General features: G+C 51.2%; 1 protein-coding gene across 3 annotated transcripts in view; it reads right to left on the bottom strand.

Moving 5' to 3' along the window:
- LOC141241447 (uncharacterized) overlaps positions 1–23,025 on the bottom strand; it is a 221,284-nt gene that overhangs the window by 57,088 nt on the left and 141,171 nt on the right. For all 3 annotated transcript variants that reach the window (XM_073668769.1, XM_073668768.1, XM_073668770.1), the window contains exon 7: positions 18,457–18,708. In XM_073668769.1, coding sequence (XP_073524870.1) covers positions 18,457–18,708 — 252 coding nt within the window. The remainder of the gene's footprint in view (positions 1–18,456; positions 18,709–23,025) is intronic.

The raw sequence follows: 23,025 nt of genomic DNA on the forward strand, positions 1-23,025 counted from the left end.
GGGCAGTAACTGGCACAGTGTAGAGGCAGTGCAGTGACTGGCACAGGAAGTAGGCAGTGCAGCGACTAGCACAGGATGTAGGCAGTGCTGTAACTGGCACAGTGTAGAGGCAGTGTAGTGACTGGCACAGTGTAGAGGCAGTGTAGTGACTGGCAGAGTGTAGGTGCAGTGCAGTAACTGGCACAGTGTAGAGGCAGTGCAGAAACTGGCACAGTGTAGAGGCAGTGCAGTGACTGGCACAGTGTAGAGGCAGTGCAGTAACTGGCACAGTGTAGAGGCAGTGCATTAACTGGCACAGTGTAGAGGCAGTGCAGTAACTGGCACAGTGTAGAGGCAGTGCAGTGACTGGTACAGTGTAGAGGCAGTGCAGTGACTGGTACAGTGTAGAGGCAGTGCAGTGACTGGCACAGTGTAGAGGCAGTGCAGTAACTGGCACAGTGTAGAGGCAGTGCAGTGACTGGCACAGGAAGTAGGCAGTGCAGCGACTAGCACAGGATGTAGGCAGTGCAGTAACTGGCACAGTGTAGAGGCAGTGCTGTAACTGGCACAGTGTAGAGGCAGTGTAGTGACTGGCACAGTGTAGAGGCAGTGCAGTGACTGGCACAGTGTAGAGGCAGTGCAGTGACTGGCACAGGAAGTAGGCAGTGCAGCGACTAGCACAGGATGTAGGCAGTGCTGTAACTGGCACAGTGTAGAGGCAGTGTAGTGACTGGCACAGAGTAGAGGCAGTGTAGTGACTGGCAGAGTGTAGAGGCAGTGCAGTAACTGGCACAGTGCAGAGGCAGTGCAGTAACTGGCACAGTGTAGAGGCAGTGCAGTGACTGGCACAGTGTAGAGGCAGTGCAGTAACTGGCACACTGTAGAGGCAGTGCATTAACTGGCACAGTGTAGAGGCAGTGCAGTAACTGGCACAGTGTAGAGGCAGTGCAGTGACTGGTACAGTGTAGAGGCAGTGCAGTGACTGGCACAGTGTAGAGGCAGTGCAGTAACTGGCACAGTGTAGAGGTAGTGCAGTGACTGGCACAGTGTGAAGGCAGTGCAGTAACTGGCACAGGAAGTAGGCAGTGCAGCGACTAGCACAGGATGTAGGCAGTGCTGTAACTGGAACAGTGTAGAGGCAGTGTAGTGACTGGCACAGTGTAGAGGCAGTGTAGTGACTGGCAGAGTGTAGGTGCAGTGCAGTAACTGGCACAGTGTAGAGGCAGTGCAGAAACTGGCACAGTGTAGAGGCAGTGCAGTGACTGGCACAGTGTAGAGGCAGTGCAGTAACTGGCACAGTGTAGAGGCAGTGCATTAACTGGCACAGTGTAGAGGCAGTGCAGTAACTGGCACAGTGTAGAGGCAGTGCAGTGACTGGTACAGTGTAGAGGCAGTGCAGTGACTGGTACAGTGTAGAGGCAGTGCAGTGACTGGCACAGTGTAGAGGCAGTGCAGTAACTGGCACAGTGTAGAGGCAGTGCAGTGACTGGCACAGGAAGTAGGCAGTGCAGCGACTAGCACAGGATGTAGGCAGTGCAGTAACTGGCACAGTGTAGAGGCAGTGCAGTGACTGGCACAGGAAGTAGGCAGTGCAGCGACTAGCACAGGATGTAGGCAGTGCTGTAACTGGCACAGTGTAGAGGCAGTGCTGTAACTGACACAGTGTAGAGGCAGTGTAGTGACTGGCAGAGTGTAGAGGCAGTGCAGTGACTGGCACAGTGTAGAGGCAGTGCAGTGACTGGCACAGGAAGTAGGCAGTGCAGCGACTAGCACAGGATGTAGGCAGTGCTGTAACTGGCACAGTGTAGAGGCAGTGTAGTGACTGGCACAGTGTAGAGGCAGTGTAGTGACTGGCAGAGTGTAGAGGCAGTGCAGTAACTGGCACAGTGTAGAGGCAGTGCAGTAACTGGCACAGTGTAGAGGCAGTGCAGTGACTGGCACAGTGTAGAGGCAGTGCAGTGACTGGCACAGTGTAGAGGCAGTGCATTAACTGGCATAGTGTAGAGGCAGTGCAGTGACTGGCACAGGATGAAGGCAGTGCAGTAACTGGCACAGTGTAGAGGCAGTGCAGTGACTGGCACAGTGTAGAGGCAGTGCAGTGACTGGCACAGTGTAGAGGCAGTGCAGTGACTGCCACAGTGTAGAGGCAGTGCAGTAACTGGCACAGTGTAGAGGCAGTGCAGTTACTGGCACAGTGTAGAGGCAGTGCAGTAACTGGCACAGTGTAGAGGCTGTGCAGTGACTGGCACAGTGTGAAGGCAGTGCAGTAACTGGCACAGTGTAGAGGCAGTGCTGCAACTGGCACAGTGTAGAGGCAGTGCAGTAACTGGCACAGTGTAGAGGCAGTGCAGTGACTGGCACAGTGTAGAGGCAGTGCAGTGACTGGCACAGTGTAGAGGCAGTGCAGTGACTGGCACAGTGTAGAGGCAGTGCAGTGACTGGCACAGTGTAGAGGCAGTGCAGTGACTGGCACAGTGTAAAGGCAGTGCAGTGACTGGCACAGGATGAAGGCAGTGCAGTAACTGGCACAGTGTAGAGGCAGTGCAGTGAGTGGCACAGTGTAGAGGCAGTGCAGTGACTAACACAGTATAGAGGCAGTGCAGTAACTGGCACAGTGTAGAGGCAGTGCAGTAACTGGCACAGTGTAGAGGCACTGCAGTAAATGGCACAGTGTAGAGGCAGTGCAGTAACTGGCACAGTGTAGAGGCAGTGCAGTGACTGGCACAGTGTGAAGGCAGTGCAGTAACTGGCACAGTGTGAAGGCAGTGCAGTAACTGGCACAGTGTAGAGGCAGTGCAGTAACTGGCACAGTGTAGAGGCAGTGCAGTGACTGGCACAGTGTAGAGGCAGTGCAGTAACTGGCACAGTGTAGAGGCAGTGCAGTAACTGGCACAGTGTAGAGGCAGTGCAGTGACTGGCACAGTGTAGAGGCAGTGCAGTGACTGGCACAGAGTATAGGTAGTACAGTGACTAGCACAGTGTAGAGGCAGTGCAGTGACTGGCACAGGATGAAGGCAGTGCAGTGACTGGCACAGTGTAGAGGCAGTGCAGTGACTGGCACAGTATAGAGGCAGTGCAGTAACTGGCACAGTGTAGAGGCAGTGCAGTGACTGCCACAGTGTAGAGGCAGTGCAGTGACTGGCACAGTGTAGAGGCAGTGCAGTAACTGTCACAGTGTAGAGGCAGTGCAGTAACTGGCACAGTGTAGAGGCAGTGTAGTGACTGGCACAGTGTAGAGGCAGTGCAGTAACTGGCACAGTGTAGAGGCAGTGCAGTAACTGGCACAGTGTAGAGGCAGTGCAGTAACTGGCACAGTGTAGAGGCAGTGCAGTAACTGGCACAGTGTAGAGGCAGTGCAGTAACTGGCACAGTGTAGAGGCAGTGCAGTGAATGGCACAGTGTAGAGGCAGTGCAGTGACTGGCACAGTGTAGAGGCAGTGCAGTGACTGGCACAGTGTAGAGGCAGTGCAGTGACTGGCACAGTGTAAAGGCAGTGCAGTGACTGGCACAGGATGAAGGCAGTGCAGTAACTGGCACAGTGTAGAGGCAGTGCAGTGAGTGGCACAGTGTAGAGGCAGTGCAGTGACTGGCACAGTGTAGAGGCAGTGCAGTAACTGGCACAGTGTAGAGGCAGTGCAGTAAATGGCACAGTATAGAGGCAGTGCAGTGACTGGCACAGTGTAGAGGCAGTGCAGTGACTGGCACAGTGTAGAGTCAGTGCAGTGACTGGCACAGTGTAGAGGCAGTGCAGTAACTGGCACAGTGTAGAGGCAGTGCAGTGACTGGCACAGTGTAGAGGCAGTGCAGTAACTGGCACAGTGTAGATGCAGTGCAGTAACTGGCACAGTGTAGAGGCAGTGCAGTAACTGGAACAGTGTAGAGGCAGTGCAGTGACTGGCACAGGAAGTAGGCAGTGCAATGACTGGCCCAGGATGAAGGCAGTGCAGTAACTGACACAGTGTAGAGGCAGTGCAGTGACTGGCACAGGAAGTAGGCAGTGCAATGACTGGCCCAGGATGAAGGCAGTGCAGTGACTGGCACAGTGTAGAGGCAGTGCAGTGACTGGCACAGTGTAGAGGCAGTGCAGTAACTGGCACAGTGTAGAGGCAGTACAGTGACTGGCACAGTGTAGAGGCAGTGCAGTGACTGGCACAGTGTAGAGTCAGTGCAGTGACTGGCACAGTATAGAGGCAGTGCAGTGACTGGCACAGTGTAGAGGCAGTGCAGTAACTGGCACAGTGTAGAGGCAGTGCAGTAACTGGCACAGTGTAGAGGCAGTGTAGTGACTGGCACAGTGTAGAGGCAGTGCAGTGACTGGCACAGTGTAGAGTCAGTGCAGTGACTGGCACATTGTAGAGGCAGTGCAGTAACTGGCACAGTGTAGAGGCAGTGCAGTAACTGGCACAGTGTAGAGGCAGTGCAGTGACTGGCACAGTGTAGAGGCAGTGCAGTGACTGGCACAGTGTAGAGTCAGTGCAGTGACTGGCACAGTGTAGAGGCAGTGCAGTAACTGGCACAGTGTAGAGGCAGTGCAGTAACTGGCACAGTGTAGAGGCAGTGCAGTAACTGGAACAGTGTAGAGGCAGTGCAGTGACTGGCACAGGAACTAGGCAGTGCAATGACTGGCCCAGGATGAAGGCAGTGCAGTAACTGGCACAGTGTAGAGGCAGTGCAGTGACTGGCACAGGAAGTAGGCAGTGCAATGACTGGCCCAGGATGAAGGCAGTGCAGTGACTGGCACAGTGTAGAGGCAGTGCAGTGACTGGCACAGTGTAGAGGCAGTGCAGTGACTGGCACAGTATAGAGGCAGTGCAGTGACTGGCACAGTGTAGAGGCAGTGCAGTAACTGGCACAGTGTAGAGGCAGTACAGTAACTGGCACAGTGTAGAGGCAGTGTAGTGACTGGCACAGTGTAGAGGCAGTGCAGTGACTGGCACAGTGTAGAGTCAGTGCAGTGACTGGCACAGTGTAGAGGCAGTGCAGTAACTGGCACAGTGTAGAGGCAGTGCAGTAACTGGCACAGTGTAGAGGCAGTGCAGTGACTGGCACAGTGTAGAGGCAGTGCAGTGACTGGCACAGTGTAGAGTCAGTGCAGTGACTGGCACAGTGTAGAGGCAGTGCAGTAACTGGCACAGTGTAGAGGCAGTGCAGTAACTGGCACAGTGTAGAGGCAGTGCAGTAACTGGAACAGTGTAGAGGCAGTGCAGTGACTGGCACAGGAAGTAGGCAGTGCAATGACTGGCCCAAGATGAAGGCAGTGCAGTAACTGGCACAGTGTAGAGGCAGTGCAGTGACTGGCACAGGAAGTAGGCAGTGCAATGACTGGCCCAGGATGAAGCCAGTGCAGTGACTGGCACAGTGTAGAGGCAGTGCAGTGACTGGCACAGTGTAGAGGCAGTGCAGTGACTGGCACAGTATAGAGGCAGTGCAGTGACTGGCACAGTGTAGAGGCAGTGCAGTAACTCTCACAGTGTAGAGGCAGTACAGTAACTGGCACAGTGTAGAGGCAGTGCAGTAACTGGCACAGTGTAGAGGCAGTGCAGTAACTGGAACAGTGTAGAGGCAGTGCAGTGACTGGCACAGGAAGTAGGCAGTGCAATGACTGGCCCAGGATGAAGGCAGTGCAGTAACTGGCACAGTGTAGAGGCAGTGCAGTGACTGGCACAGGAAGTAGGCAGTGCAATGACTGGCCCAGGATGAAGGCAGTGCAGTGACTGGCACAGTGTAGAGGTAGTGCAGTGACTGGCACAGTGTAGAGGCAGTGCAGTGACTTGGACAGTGTAGAGGCAGTGCAGTGACTGGCACAGTGTAGAGGCAGTGCAGTAACTGGCACAGTGTAGAGGCAGTACAGTGACTGGCACAGTGTAGAGGCAGTGCAGTGACTGGCACAGTGTAGAGGCAGTGCAGTGACTGGCACAGTATAGAGGCAGTGCAGTGACTGGCACAGTGTAGAGGCAGTGCAGTAACTGGCACAGTGTAGAGGCAGTGTAGTGACTGGCAAAGTGTAGAGGCAGTGCAGTGACTGGCACAGTGTAGAGTCAGTGCAGTGACTGGCACAGTGTAGAGGCAGTGCAGTAACTGGCACAGTGTAGAGGCAGTGCAGTAACTGGCACAGTGTAGAGGCAGTGCAGTGACTGGCACAGTGTAGAGGCAGTGCAGTGACTGGCACAGTGTAGAGTCAGTGCAGTGACTGGCACAGTGTAGAGGCAGTGCAGTGACTGGCACAGTGTAGAGGCAGTGCAGTAACTGGAACAGTGTAGAGTCAGTGCAGTGACTGGCACAGTGTAGAGGCAGTGCAGTGACTGGCACAGTGTAGAGGCAGTGCAGTGACTGGCACAGTGTAGAGGCAGTGTAGTGACTGGCACAGTGTAGAGGCAGTGCAGTGACTGGCACAGTGTAGAGGCAGTGTAGTGACTGGCACAGTGTTGAGGCAGTGCAGTGACTGGCACAGTGTAGAGGCAGTGCAGTGACTGGCACAGTGTAGAGGCAGTGCAGTAACTGGCACAGTGTAGAGGCAGTGCAGTGACTGGCACAGTGTAGAAGCAGTGCAGTAACTGGCACAGTGTAGAAGCAGTGCAGTAACTGGCACAGTGTAGAGGCAGTGCAGTGACTGGCACAGTGTAGAGGCAGTGCAGTGACTGGCACAGTATAGAGGTAGTGTAGAGACTGGCACAGTGTAGAGGCAGTGTAGTGACTGGCACAGTGTAGAGGCAGTGTAGTGACTGGCACAGTGTAGAGGCAGTGCAGTGACTGGCACAGTGTAGAGGCAGTGCAGTGACTGGCACAGTGTAGAGTCAGTGCAGTGACTGGCACAGTGTAGAGGCAGTGCAGTGACTGGCACAGTGTAGAGGCAGTGCAGTAACTGGAACAGTGTAGAGTCAGTGCAGTGACTGGCACAGTGTAGAGGCAGTGCAGTGACTGGCACAGTGTAGAGGCAGTGCAGTGACTGGCACAGTGTAGAGGCAGTGTAGTGACTGGCACAGTGTAGAGGCAGTGCAGTGACTGGCACAGTGTAGAGGCAGTGCAGTAACTGGCACAGTGTAGAGGCAGTGCAGTGACTGGCACAGTGTAGAAGCAGTGCAGTAACTGGCACAGTGTAGAAGCAGTGCAGTAACTGGCACAGTGTAGAGGCAGTGCAGTGACTGGCACAGTGTAGAGGCAGTGCAGTGACTGGCACAGTATAGAGGTAGTGTAGAGACTGGCACAGTGTAGAGGCAGTGTAGTGACTGGCACAGTGTAGAGGCAGTGTAGTGACTGGCACAGTGTAGAGGCAGTGCAGTGACTGGCACAGTGTAGAGGCAGTGCAGTGACTGGCACAGTGTAGAGGCAGTGCAGTGACTGGCGCAGTGTAGAGGCAGTGCAGCGACTGGCACAGTGTAGAGGCAGTGTAGTGACTGGCACAGTGTAGAGGCAGTGCAGTAACTGGCACAGTGTAGAGGCAGTGCAGTAACTGGCACAGTGTAGAGGCAGTGTAGTGACTGGCACAGTGTAGAGGCAGTGTAGTGACTGGCACAGTGTAGAGGCAGTGCAGTGACTGGCACAGTGTAGAGGCAGTGCAGTAACTGGCACAGTGTAGAGGCAGTGTAGTGACTGGCACAGTGTAGAGGCAGTGCAGTGACTGGCACAGTGTAGAGGCAGTGCAGTGACTGGCACAGTGTAGAGGCAGTGCAGTGACTGGCACAGTGTAGAGTCAGTGCAGTGACTGGCACAGTGTAGAGTCAGTGCAGTGACTGGCACAGTGTAGAGGCAGTGTAGTGACTGGCACAGTGTAGAGGCAGTGCAGTGACTGGCACAGTGTAGAGTCAGTGCAGTGTCTGGCACAGTGTAGAGGCAGTGCAGTAACTGGCACAGTGTAGAGGCAGTGTAGTGACTGGCACAGTGTAGAGGCAGTGCAGTGACTGGCACAGTGTAGAGTCAGTGCAGTGACTGGCACAGTGTAGAGGCAGTGTAGTGACTGGCACAGTGTAGAGGCAGTGTAGTGACTGGCACAGTGTAGAGGCAGTGTAGTGACAGGCACAGTGTAGAGGCAGTGTAGTGACTGGCACAGTGTAGAGGCAGTGCAGTGACTGGCACAGTGTAGAGGCAGTGCAGTAACTGGCACAGTGTAGAGGCAGTGCAGTGACTGGCACAGTGTAGAGGCAGTGCAGTAAGTGGCACAGTGTAGAGGCAGTGCAGTGACTGGCGCAGTGTAGAGGCAGTGCAGCGACTGGCACAGTGTAGAGGCAGTGTAGTGACTGGCACAGTGTAGAGGCAGTGCAGTAACTGGCACAGTGTAGAGGCAGTGTAGTGACTGGCACAGAGTATAGGTAGTGAAGTTATTGGCACAGCGATGCCTGGCCCAGGGTGGAGGCAGTGCAGTAACTGGCACAGTGTATAGGCAGTGTAGTGACTGGCACAGTGTAGAGGCAGTGCATTAACTGGCACAGTGTAGAGGCAGTGCAGTAACTGGCACAGTGTAGAGGCAGTGCAGTGACTGGTACAGTGTAGAGGCAGTGCAGTGACTGGCACAGGGTAGAGGCAGTGCAGTAACTGGCACAGTGTAGAGGCAGTGCAGTGACTGGCACAGTGTGAAGGCAGTGCAGTAACTGGCACAGTGTAGAGGCAGTGCAGTAACTGGCACAGTGTAGAGGCAGTGCAGTAACTGGCACAGTGTAGAGGCAGTGCAGTGACTGGCACAGTGTAGAGGCAGTGCAGTAACTGGCACAGTGTAGAGGCAGTGCAGTGACTGGCACAGTGTAGAGGCAGTGCAGTGACTGGCACAGTGTAGAGGCAGTGCAGTAACTGGCACAGTGTAGAGGCAGTGCAGTAACTGGCACAGTGTAGAGGCAGTGCAGTAACTGGCACAGTGTAGAGGCAGTGCAGTGACTGGCACAGTGTAGAGTCAGTGCAGTGACCGGCACAGTGTAGAGTCAGTGCAGTGACTGGCACAGTGTAGAGGCAGTGTAGTGACTGGCACAGTGTAGAGGCAGTGCAGTGACTGGCACAGTGTAGAGTCAGTGCAGTGACTGGCACAGTGTAGAGGCAGTGCAGTAACTGGCACAGTGTAGAGGCAGTGTAGTGACTGGCACAGTGTAGAGGCAGTGCAGTGACTGGCACAGTGTAGAGTCAGTGCAGTGACTGGCACAGTGTAGAGGCAGTGTAGTGACTGGCACAGTGTAGAGGCAGTGTAGTGACTGGCACAGTGTAGAGGCAGTGTAGCGACTGGCACAGTGTAGAGGCAGTGTAGTGACTGGCACAGTGTAGAGGCAGTGCAGTGACTGGCACAGTGTAGAGGCAGTGCAGTAACTGGCACAGTGTAGAGGCAGTGCAGTGACTGGCGCAGTGTAGAGGCAGTGCAGTAACTGGCACAGTGTAGAGTCAGTGCAGTGACTGGCACAGTGTAGAGGCAGTGTAGTGACTGGCACAGTGTAGAGGCAGTGCAGTGACTGGCACAGTGTAGAGGCAGTGCAGTAACTGGCACAGTGTAGAGGCAGTGCAGTGACTGGCACAATGTAGAGGAAGTGCAGTAACTGGCACAGTGTAGAGGCAGTGCAGTGACTGGCGCAGTGTAGAGGCAGTGCAGCGACTGGCACAGTGTAGAGGCAGTGTAGTGACTGGCACAGTGTAGAGGCAGTGCAGTAACTGGCACAGTGTAGAGGCAGTGCAGTGACTGGCGCAGTGTAGAGGCAGTGCAGCGACTGGCACAGTGTAGAGGCAGTGTAGTGACTGGCACAGTGTAGAGGCAGTGCAGTAACTGGCACAGTGTAGAGGCAGTGTAGTGACTGGCACAGAGTATAGGTAGTGAAGTTATTGGCACAGCGATGCCTGGCCGAGGGTGGAGGCAGTGCAGTAACTGGCACAGTGTATAGGCAGTGTAGTGACTGGCACAGTGTAGAGGCAGTGCGTTAACTGGCACAGTGTAGAGGCAGTGCAGTAACTGGCACAGTGTAGAGGCAGTGCAGTGACTGGTACAGTGTAGAGGCAGTGCAGTGACTGGCACAGGGTAGAGGCAGTGCAGTAACTGGCACAGTGTAGAGGCAGTGCAGTAACTGGCACAGTGTGAAGGCAGTGCAGTAACTGGCACAGTGTAGAGGCAGTGCAGTAACTGGCACAGTGTAGAGGCAGTGCAGTAACTGGCACAGTGTAGAGGCAGTGCAGTGACTGGCACAGTGTAGAGGCAGTGCAGTAACTGGCACAGTGTAGAGGCAGTGCAGTGACTGGCACAGTGTAGAGGCAGTGCAGTGACTGGCACAGCGTAGAGGCAGTGCAGTAACTGGCACAGTGTAGAGGCAGTGCAGTAACTGGCAGAGTGTAGAGGCAGTGCAGTAACTGGCACAGTGTAGAGTCAGTGCAGTGACTGGCACAGTGTAGAGTCAGTGCAGTGACTGGCACAGTGTAGAGTCAGTGCAGTGACTGGCACAGTGTAGAGGCAGTGTAGTGACTGGCACAGTGTAGAGGCACTGCAGTGACTGGCACAGTGTAGAGTCAGTGCAGTGACTGGCACAGTGTAGAGGCAGTGCAGTAACTGGCACAGTGTAGAGGCAGTGTAGTGACTGGCACAGTGTAGAGGCAGTGCAGTGACTGGCACAGTGTAGAGTCAGTGCAGTGACTGGCACAGTGTAGAGGCAGTGCAGTAACTGGCACAGTGTAGAGGCAGTGCAGTGACTGGCGCAGTGTAGAGGCAGTGCAGCGACTGGCACAGTGTAGAGGCAGTGTAGTGACTGGCACAGTGTAGAGGCAGTGCAGTAACTGGCACAGTGTAGAGGCAGTGTAGTGACTGGCACAGAGTATAGGTAGTGAAGTTATTGGCACAGCGATGCCTGGCCCAGGGTGGAGGCAGTGCAGTAACTGGCACAGTGTATAGGCAGTGTAGTGACTGGCACAGTGTAGAGGCAGTGCATTAACTGGCACAGTGTAGCGGCAGTGCAGTAACTGGCACAGTGTAGAGGCAGTGCAGTAACTGGTACAGTGTAGGGGCAGTGCAGTGACTGGCACAGGGTAGAGGCAGTGCAGTAACTGGCACAGTGTAGAGGCAGTGCAGTGACTGGGACAGTGTGAAGGCAGTGCAGTAACTGGCACAGTGTAGAGGCAGTGCAGTAACTGGCACAGTGTAGCGGCAGTGCAGTAACTGGCACAGTGTAGAGGCAGTGCAGTGACTGGCACAGTGTAGAGGCAGTGCCGTAACTGGCACAGTGTAGAGGCAGTGCAGTGACTGGCACAGTGTAGAGGCAGTGCAGTGACTGGCACAGTGTAGAGGCAGTGCAGTGACTGGCACAGTGTAGAGGCAGTGCAGTAACTGGCACAGTGTAGAGGCAGTGCAGTAACTGGCACAGTGTAGAGGCAGTGCAGTGACTGGCACAGTGTAGAGTCAGTGCAGTAACTGGCACAGAGTCTAGGTAGTGAAGTTATTGGCACAGCGATGACTGGCCCAGGGTGGAGGCACCGGTGTCGTGACTGGACAGAAATATGAACCTGGCTGCTGCATTCAGGATGGATCAGAGAGAGAAGAGTTTAGTGAGGAGAAGACGATTAGTATAAGGAGGTTTTGAGATTCCTTTATAGATTCTGAAGGTTTTTTTTAAATGAAGGTGACATAAGAGAGTGAATAATTGGAAATAGGGAGAGAAGGGAAGAGTCCAAAAAGTCCCAAAGATAGTAATCCGAGCAGGATGGGTGAAGAGAAGTGTTAGAACCTTGCTGTTAGGTTTTTTTTCCTTTGCTGGTCACATGACCTTGTTGGCCTATTTAGTCCTGCTCCGCCCTTCTGGCTTTGCTGGACTTCATTGTATATCTACTTTCTAGCTAGCCTGTGCTCTGTATCTAACTCTGTTAGTTTGCTTGGTCTACGGACCTCTATGTTCTATCTATTTTGTTTGTTCGTCTGTCTGCTACTATTTCTGTTAGGAGGTGTCCCATTTTCCTCCCAGTCCTTAGTACTTGTAGGGATTCCTTCCCCACATCTATAGGTCTCCGTACAGACTAGATTAGGACTTTAGCAGGTCTGATCGCAGGATCAGGTTCCCTGTTACATCGTAGGGATTCAGCTGAGTTCTATCGTAGGGACAGATCTCCTCTCTTTCCTTAGCTCTGGTAGCAGAACATAACAGTAAGTCCAGCCTGCAAATTCTCTAAGGAAAGATTTTTCTGTTCCATCATGGTGTCGGTTCAGGATTTGGCTCATCGCCTGCAGGGACTCTCTCTGGAGGTGGCCGAGCTCCGTCAGCACGTGAGTAACTGTCCTGGAGCACATTTCTTGGAGCCTAAGGTATGTTTGCCGGATTTGTTTTTTGGTGAACACCGAGAATTTTTTTCATTTAAAAATGCTTGCTTATTGTATTTTCGTTTGAGACCTAAGTCCTCTGGGGATGAATCCCAGCGCGTAGGGTTCATAATGTCACTTTTGCGCAAAGAGCCTCAGGAGTGGGCCTTTTCTTTGCAACCTAGTGATTCATGCTTCAGATCAGTGGATAGTTTTTTTTCTGCTTTGGGACTATTATATGATGATCCTGACCGTGTCGCATCAGCTGAGACTGAGTTGAGACGTCTAAAACAAGGATCAGGTAATGTCGAAAAATATTGTACACATTTTCGGCGTTGGTCCACTCAAACAGGGTGGAACGATTCTGCTCTGAAAAGTCTATTTCTTGCTGGGCTCAGTGAAAGGGTTAAAGACCTGCTAATTGCTTATCCTACACCTGAAGATTTGCAACAGGCTATGCAATTAGCTATACGGGTGGATAGAAGACTGCGTGCTAGGGTTAATGAGAGCAAATCCTCTGCTATGTCAGTTTCTGGTTATGAGAATGTGTGTACTAACAGTGGTGAACCGATGGAGATTGGATCGGTGGCACCTCGCTCTCAAGAAAAAGACCGTCGTTTTTCGCAAGGCTTGTGTTTCTATTGCGGAAAATCTGGTCATTTGATTAAAGGCTGTGAGCTTCGTATGAAGAAAGAAAAAAAAATGGTCAGTCACGCCCGTATTGCCTGTTTAAATTCCAAGGGTGTATTTTTAGCTGCTTCCACGATTGCTCAGGAAAAATTAATGGAATTTCGGGTGTTTGTTGATTGCGGGTCTACACTGAATGTAATTGATGGGGGATTCGTGGAAAAACTCAATTTAAAACCTGAACCTTTGTCATCCCCCATTGCTGTGGTTTCTGTGGATGGCTCCCCTTTGAAGAATATTACTCTCAAGGTCAGTGAATTTCCTCTCACTATTAATGGTGTTCACCATGAGAAATTGGATTTGGTAGTGTTGAATAACTTGCCTTCTCCAGTAATATTGGGTTTGCCCTGGTTAAAATTTCACAATCCTGTACTGGATTGGTCTACCAGTGAAATTAAATCCTGGAGCCATAAATGTTATGACAAGTGTTGTAACGGGCGTATTGCAGCTGTGGATAGGGGAGAATTGCCTGTTCCTATTCAGGATTTTTGGAGAGTTTTTTCTGAGAAAGAATCGCAGGTTTTGCCTCCCCATAGAGACTATGATTGTTCTATTGAATTTGTCCCTGGAGCGACTCTTCCTAAGAGTCGTTTATTTAACCTTACTATTCCTGAGAGGAAGGCTTTGGAGGAATACATACAGACAAGCTTGGCCGCCGGTCACATTAGGCCCTCTAAGTCTCCTGTGGCGGTTGGATTTTTTTTTGTAAAAAAAAAGGACGGCGGTTTACGTCCTTGTCTGGATTTTCGTGAGATTAACAAAATTACGGTACGCAATCCTTACCCACTGCCATTGATTCCTGATCTGTTTAACCAGTTATTGGGGGCCAAGTGGTTCTCTAAAATTGACCTTAAGGGGGCATACAATCTGTTGCGCATGAAGGAGGGTGATGAATGGAAGACTGCTTTTAACACTCCTGTGGGTCATTTTGAGAATCTGGTTATGCCTTTTGGTCTTACTAATGCTCCTGCATTTTTTCAGAATCTGATTAATGACATCCTTAGACCTTTGATCGGTAAAAATGTGGTTGTGTATTTGGATGACATTTTGATTTATTCGCCAGATCTGGAGTCTCATTGGCGGAGCGTGCGTGAGGTATTACAGTTATTAATGGACAATTCGCTTTTTGCTAAGCTGGAGAAATGTGAGTTCGCTGTACAGAGAATTAGTTTTTTGGGCTACATTATCTCCAGCAAAGGTTTTGAGATGGATCCGGTTAAGGTTCAGGCTGTGCAGGAATGGCCTAGGCCTATTGGTTTGAAATCGATACAGAGGTTTTTGGGTTTCGCCAATTACTATAGAAAGTTCATAAAAAATTTTTCTAGTATTGTCAAACCTCTGACTGATCTCACCAGGAAAGGTGCTGATGCGGTTCAGTGGTCTTCTGAGGCCATTGAAGCTTTTGTGTATCTCAAGGAGAGGTTCACCTCTGCTCCCATCCTTATGCAGCCTGATGTTACTAGGCCGTTTTTGGTTGAGGTTGATGCTTCCTCTGTGGGGGTTGGCGCAGTATTGTCTCAGGATAACGGGGATGGATTACATCCCTGTGCCTTTTTTTCAAAAAAATTTTCGGAGACTGAACTGAATTACGATATTGGTAATCGGGAATTATTGGCTATTAAACTCGCATTTGAACACTGGCGCCACTTCTTGGAAGGTGCGGAATTTCCCGTTCAGGTTCTTACGGATCATAAAAATCTGATATATCTTGATGCTGCCAAGCGCCTGAATGCCCGTCAGGCTAGGTGGGCACTGTTTTTCTCGCGGTTTAATTTCTCCGTTACTTACATCCCTGGTACTAAGAATGTTAAGGCGGATGCCTTGTCTCGCAGTTTTTCTCCCATAGTCGGTGCTGAGAAAGAGGAAAACATTTTACAAGAAGGTGTTGTGATAGCTGCTTTAGACTCCGTTTTGGAAGATGAGATTCTTAAAGCTCAGGAGAATGCCCCATCTAACACTCCTCATGGGAGGTTGTTTGTGCCTGAGACCTTTAGGAGAGATTTGTTTGTTGAGTGTCACGAATCTCGGTTGGCAGGTCATCCCGGAATCTCTGAGACCAAGAGACTGGTGGGTCGCAGTTTTTGGTGGCCTGGATGGCAGAAGGAAGTCATTAAGTGGGTGCGCCAATGTACTATATGTGCTAGATCTAAGTCCTCACATACTCCTGCTGCGGGGTTGCTTTGTCCTTTGGAGGTCCCCAGTGCTCCTTGGACACATTTGGCTATGGACTTTATAACTGACCTTCCCCCCTCTGAGGGTTTTACTGTCATCTGGGTGGTCGTGGACCGTTTTAGCAAGATGTGTCACTTGGTTCCCTTCGTCAAACTGCCCTGCGCTAAAACTCTCGCTAAGGCCTTTGTCAAGGAAATTGTCAGACTTCATGGCGTTCCTACTGACATTGTTTCTGATAGGGGTCCTCAGTTCGTGGCTCGTTTTTGGCGTGCCTTTTGTGACAGGTTGGGAAGTCATTTGTCGTTTTCGTCCGGATATCATCCTGAATCTAATGGCCAGACAGAAAGGAAAAACCAGGATGTTGAGCAGTTCTTGCGTTGTTTTGTGGCAGACAATCAAGAGGGGTGGTCTGAGTTTCTGCCACTTGCCGAATTTGCTCTGAACAATCATACATCTTCTTCTGCTGGTTGTTCGCCTTTTTTTTGTTGTTCTGGGAGACATCCGTCGTTTGGGTCGTTCTCCAAGTTGGGATCTGCCGTGCCTGAGGAGGAGAATTTTTCCGGTGATTTGGAAAGAGTTTGGACGGATGTGCGTGGTAATCTTCAGGAGGCCAACAGAAAATCTAAAGACTACTTTGATAGGAAACGACAGGAGGTTTTGTTCGCTGTTGGTGACATGGTTTGGTTGTCCTCTAGGAATCTGCGGTTGAGGATTCCTTCTAAGAAATTGGGTCCCAAGTTTGTAGGGCCCTTTAAGGTGCTTCAGGTTGTCAACCAATCTGCTGTTAGGTTGGAGGTTCCTACCTCCTGGAGAATTAATCCGGTCTTTCATGTCTCTCTGTTAAAAAAAGCTGTTGTGTCGGATGGTGACGCCTCTGCCTCTGTTCCTCCGGTGGTGGAGGACGGGGAATATGAAATTTCTCGCATCCTTGACTCTAGACGGTATAGAGGTAGTTTGCAGTATCTTGTGGCCTGGAAAGGTTTCGGACCCGAGGATAACTCTTGGGTGAGGTCAGATGATGTTTCCGCGTCCAGACTTATCAGAGCGTTTCACAGGAGATTTCCTGATAAGCCTGGTCCTAGGGGATCCGGAGGATCCTCTTAGAAGGGGGGGTACTGTTAGAACCTTGCTGTTAGGTTTTTTTTCCTTTGCTGGTCACATGACCTTGTTGGCCTATTTAGTCCTGCTCCGCCCTTCTGGCTTTGCTGGACTTCATTGTATATCTACTTTCTAGCTAGCCTGTGCTCTGTATCTAACTCTGTTAGTTTGCTTGGTCTACGGACCTCTAGGTTCTATCTATTTTGTTTGTTCGTCTGTCTGCTACTATTTCTGTTAGGAGGTGTCCCATATTCCTCCCAGTCCTTAGTACTTGTAGGGATTCCCTCCCCACATCTATAGGTCTTCGTACAGACTAGATTAGGACTTTAGCAGGTCTGATTGCAGGATCAGGTTCCCTGTTACATCGTAGGGATTCAGCTGAGTCTCATAGTAGGGACAGATCTCCTCTCTTTCCTTAGCTTTGGTAGCAGAACATAACAAGAAGTTTGTAATAATGGGGTAATCATGTTCATATAAAGAAAGAGGGAAAGAGACTAGAAGAAAGAAAGATGGTGAAGTTGTGCATTCACCTGCGCCAGAGACATTACTAACCACTACATTCCAGGGATATTATTACTAACCCGCTGGACAACACAGACATAACTGAACAGTAGACACTTATCAAGGATATTATTATTACCCATTAGACACCAGGGATATTACTAATCACCGGATATTATACAGCCACTAGCCCTCCAGTTATATTATTACTAACCCATTAGACACCGGGGACAGTATTAGTAACCATGAGGCACCACAAGTAATATTACTGGCTCGATACACACCAGGCATGCCATTTATAAGCCAGTAAATGTGTACGTGTAGCCATTGGTGACTATGAGCAAGTAGACAGGCCATGGTTCTACCAAAGTAATGTCTAAGATGTGTATGTTATTGATGGGTGGAGGTTCAACCAGAGGACACTTCTTCATCTCCACATCCCGATTCACTCTCCAATAAAGTGAGAGTCAAAACCAGAATATGGACAAGACCCCAGGTCAGGGGGTCAGAGCAGGGTCTTCTATGGTTGGACCTTCACCTATATGAAATGCTTGACACACAGCATTGTAAGTTGGTGACCTGAACGCCTTATCCCATGATATAATTTATTCTAGTATCTACTATATTTATATGACCTCAATGCCTGATCCCTCAGCTCCTGGGAGACAAACCTCACTAGTTACCCCTGTGAGTGTCTTCTGTAACATCTGTGACACATCTGTTCTATGATGTAGAATCTGAGTGTAGCTGTGATGTCACCACTCACCAGGTAATGACACCACTCACCAGACAAGGTCACCACCCACAAGGACAGGTCATCACTCACCAGGACAAGTCACTACTCACCCGGGAAGGTGACCACATACCAGGACAGGTCACCTGTCACCACAGCAGGTCATCAGTCACCACAACAGGTCACCAGTCACTATGAAAGTCCATTACTCACCACAAAAGGTAATCAGGAGAGGTCACCACTCACCAAGACAGATTACCACCCACCAGGACAGGTCATCACTCACCAGGACAAGCCATCATTCATCAGGGAAGGTCATCACTTACCATAGAAGGTCACCATTCACCAGGAAAGGGCACCATTCACCAATACAGGTCACCACCCACCAGGATATGTCACCGCCACTCTCAAGGACAGCCTGCCACTCTCCAGGACAGGTCGCCACTCTCCAGGACAGTTCACCACACACAAGGACAGGTCACCACTCACCAGGACAGGTCACCACTCACCAGGACAGGTCAACACTTACCAGGACAGGTCACCACTCAACAGGACAAGTGATCACTCACTACGACAGGTCACCAGGGAAGTTTACCAGAACAGATCACCATTAATCAAGATTGGTGAGCACTTATCAGGGTAGGTCCTCTCTCACCTAGACAGGTGACCACTCACCAGGACAAGTCACTACTCACCCGGGAAGGTGACCACATACCAGGACAGGTCACCTGTAACCACAGCAGGTCATCAGTCACCACAACAGGTCACCAGTCACTATGAAAGTCCATTACTCAACAGGAAAGGTAATCAGGAGAGGTCACCACTCACCAAGACAGATTACCACTTACCAGGACAGGTCACCACTCACCAGTACAGGTCACCACCCACCAGGGAAGGTCACCACCCACCAGGACAGGTCACCACTCACCAGGACAGGTCACTACCCATCCGGAAAGGTGACTACATACCAGGACAGGTCACCAATCACCTACACAGGTGTGCACTTACCAGGGTAGGTGAGTATTCACCAAGACAGGTCTCCACTCACCAGGACAGGCCATGTAGGTGCTGCTTGTATTTCTTTTCTTGAGACTGTTTTCCACAGAACAATAAACATTCCAGGGTCCAGATAATGATGATGTGCCATTAACCCTTCTCGGTTCACTTGTGACATTTTCCCACAATGATGTTCCATTCACTGAAAGAGTGAAGTTGAGATCCGATCCCTTCTCCGCAGAGCAACTAATCCATGGGCTGCCATTATGACATGAGACCTCCAGGATGGGGTCTGATGGTGGAACTAAGAGATAAAAAGAGAAATGTATGTGAGGGGGTAAAATACTCAATGAGGACCTCAGAGCTGACACTGTGTCTATGACTGTCAGGGAAAAGGAATGCTGGGACATGTAGTTTCCAAACAGCTGGAGAGCGGTGTCTTGGAGACCACTCGTGTAGGGAAATACTACACCCCAAGTACTAAACCTCCACAAATTATAACCTGTAAAGTGTAAAAAGACCCAAGAGTTGCATAGGAAAATTAAAATCATTGTTGCTCTATGTAAGCAGGAAAAACTAAACATATATGTGCAGGATAAATCCCAGGAAATGTTAATCCAGCATCTGAAATCCTGATAATCCAGAGCAGGACTGCAATTTTATATCTCAAAACCCAAAGTAAAAGACTGATGACACAAAAGCAGCTACCAAAGTCCTCAGATTTCTCCAGAATGTCTCCCACCACTACCAGTTCTCTATCTGAGATGAGACCTGGAAACAATCACAGCTCTGATCCATGATACCAGACAGGAGAAACTCTGAAAAAGAGACCAGATGCCTCAACACCAGGGAGGAGAAGCCTCAACATGAGGGAAAGGCAAAGTCTTGACAAACACATAGGAGAAGCCCTGATAATGGAGTGGAGAAGCCCTGAAAGCAGAGAGAAGTCCTGAGACTGGAGAAGTGAAGTTCTGACAGTGGAGAGTAGAAGTCCTCAATCCAGAGAGGAACATCCTTGACAAAAGAGTGAAAAAGCTCCAACACCAAAGAGGAGAAAGAAGAAAATCTATCAGCAGATTGGAAAAGCCCTGACACAAAAAGGAGAAGAACCAACACCAAAGAGGAGAATCTCCGACACCAAAGAGAAGTATATCTAACACAAGAGAGGAAAAGACCCAACACCAAGGAGGAGAAGCCCCAACACCAAAAAGGACAAGAACTGACGCCAAAGGGGAGAAATATTAGCACCAGGGAGGAGAAGTCCTGAGAATGGAGAGTAGAAGGTTCCACAGAAAAGGTGAATAGTCCCAACACCAAAGCGTGGAAGCCCTAACAGCAAAGAGGGGAAGCCCCATTGTGAAGACCCAGGGTCTTCCGTGGGCATCAAGCTAATCAGACAACACAGGGTGAGGGTAAAACAGAGTGACAATACTTTATTGAACCACCAAACAGACAATAACATATTGAACAGTCCCAGCAAATACACAAGATGGTGCAAGTTACAGAGTCTCGCCCCTCCACTGGCCCGCCAGGAATAGAACAGTGAGATATGTGGCCAGGTGACCCGATTGTCCCGACCTGCATTTGTATTCCTCTTCATGGAGCCATGTGTCCTGGTTGATGTTCTGAATAGTCTCTCTTGGCTGTCTTTTTGTAAAGTCTCACAGAACAGATGCAGAGACCCCCTTTTTATAGTTCACAATTATTCTTTCAAGCGCATATCCACAGGTCAAGGGTCAGGGACCATGATATTATTTTACAATGCTCAAGTATCCACAGCTCATCCCCCAATGCTGACTGCAAACACCCTACAATGGTAATTAAATTATCTAGCAAACATCCATTATTCAACGACCCTGAGCCATTCATCAACTACCAAATATCAACCCAAGTGATCAACATTCAGGTTTATATGAACTATAGTCTGTGTTGACCAACCAAAGAAGATCACAAATTCAAAAGTCAACATAAAAATAAAGGTATATTGCTCTGGCCTACGGAATATATGTCTGGCATAATTAAGAAGAAATGCTGTGTTGTCACACCCAAGTAAGAGAGGAAGTCCAAGACCAAAGAGAGGAAGCCCCAACATCAAAGAGGGGAAGCCCCAACACCAAAGAGGGGAAGCCCCAACACCAAAGAGGGGAAGCCCCAACACTGGAGATGAGAAGCCATGACACCAGAGAAAAGCTGTGACACCAGAAAGGAACAGCCATAAAACTGAAGAGGAGATCTGACACCAAAAAGGAGAAGCACTGACACTGGAGACAAAAGAAGTCCTGAAACTGGAGACAAAAGAAGTCCTGAAACTGGAGACAAAAGAAGACCTGACACTGAAGAGAACAGAAGCCTTATTACTGAAGAGAAGAGAAACCCTGACACCAGAGAGAAGAAACCCTGACACCAGAGAGAAGAAACCCTGACACCAGAGAGAAGAAACCCTGATACCAGAGTGAAGAAACCCTGATACCAGAGAGAAGAAACCCTGATACCAGAGAGAAGAAACCCTGATACCAGAGAGAAGAAACCCTGATACCAGAGAGAAGAAACCCTGACACCAGAGAGAAGAAACCCTGACACCAGAGAGAAGAAACCCTGACACCAGAGAGAAGAAACCCTGATACGAGAGAGAAGAAACCCTGATACCAGAGAGAAGAAACCCTGATACCAGAGAGAAGAAACCCTGACACCAGAGAGAAGAAACCCTGACACCAGAGAGAAGAAACCCTGACACCAGAGAGAAGAAACCCTGACACCAGAGAGAAGAAACCCTGACACCAGAGAGAAGAAACCCTGATACCAGAGAGAAGAAACCCTGACACCAGAGAGAAGAAACCCTGACACCAGAGAGAAGAAATCCTGACACCAGAGAGAAGAAACCCTGATACCAGAGAGAAGAAACCCTGACACCAGAGAGAAGAAACCCTGACACCAGAGAGAAGAAATCCTGATACCAGAGAGAAGAAGACCTGACACCAGAGAGAAGGCTAGGATGTCATCACTCACCTATACTGGCCGGGGATGGCATCACTCACCTGTACAGGCCGGGGATGGCATCACTCACCTGTACAGGCCGGGGATGGCACCACTCACCTGTACAGGCCGGGGATGGCATCACTCACCTGTACAGGCCGGGGTTGGCATCACTCACCTGTACAGGCCGGGGATGGCACCACTCACCTGTACAGGCCGGGGATGGCACCACTCACCTGTACAGGCCGGGGTTGGCATCACTCACCCGTACAGGCTGGGGATGGCACCACTCACCTGTACAGGCCAGGGATGGCACCACTCACCTGTACAAGCTGGGGATGGCACCACTCACCTGTACAGGCCAGGGATGGCACCACTCACCTGCACAGGCCGGGAATGGCACCACTCACCTGTACAGGCCGGGAATGGCACCACTCACCTGCACAGGCCGGGAATGGCACCACTCTCCTGTACAGGCCGGGGATGGCACCACTCACCTGTACAGGCCGGGAATGGCACCACTCACCTGTACAGGCTGGGGATGGCACCACTCACCTGTACAGGCCAGGCATGGCACCGCTCACCTGTACAGGCCGGGGATGGCACCACTCACCTGTACAGGCCGGGGATGGCACCGCTCACCTGCACAGGCCAGGGATGGCACCACTCCCCTGTACAGGTTGGGGATGGCACCACTCACCTAGACAGGCCGGGGATAGCACCACTCACCTGCACAGGCCGGGGATGGCACCGCTCACCTGTTCAAGCCTGGTTCTAACCACTCACCTGGACAGGCCGGGGATGGCACCACTCCCCTGGACAGGCCGGGGATGACACCACTCACCTGGACAGGCTGGGGATGGCACCACTCACATGTACAGGCCGGTGATGGCATCACTCACCTGTACAGGCCGGGGATGGCACCACTCACCTGTACAGGCCGGGGATGGCATCACTCACCTGTACAGGCCAGGGATGGCACCACTCACCTGTACAGGCCGGGGTTGGCATCACTCACCCGTACAGGCTGGGGATGGCACCACTCGCCTGTACAGGCCGGGGATGGCACCACTCACCTGTACAAGCTGGGGATGGCACCACTCACCTGTACAGGCCAGGGATGGCACCACTCTCCTGTATAGGCCGGGGATGGCACCACTCACCTGTACAGGCCGGGAATGGCACCACTCACCTGTACAGGCTGGGGATGGCACCACTCACCTGTACAGGCCAGGGATGGCACCGCTCACCTGTACAGGCCGGGGATGGCACCACTCACCTGTACAGGCCGGGGATGGCACCGCTCACCTGCACAGGCCAGGGATGGCACCACTCCCCTGTACAGGTTGGGGATGGCACCACTCATCTAGACAGGCCGGGGATAGCACCACTCACCTGCACAGGCCGGGGATGGCACCGCTCACCTGTTCAGGCCTAGTTCTAACCACTCACCTGGACAGGCCGGGGATGGCACCACTCCCCTGGACAGGCCGGGGATGACACCACTCACCTGGACAGGCTGGGGATGGCACCACTCACCTGTACAGGCTGGGGATGGCACCACTCACCTGTACAGGCCGGGGATGACACCACTCACCTGGACAGGCCGGGGATGACACCACTCACCTGTACAGGCCGGGGATGACAC

The sequence above is a fragment of the Phyllobates terribilis genome, unplaced genomic scaffold (assembly GCF_046119375.1).
Source record: "Phyllobates terribilis strain yellow unplaced genomic scaffold, ASM4611937v1 Scaffold_2__4_contigs__length_985480577, whole genome shotgun sequence".
Lineage (NCBI taxonomy): Eukaryota > Metazoa > Chordata > Amphibia > Anura > Dendrobatidae > Phyllobates > Phyllobates terribilis.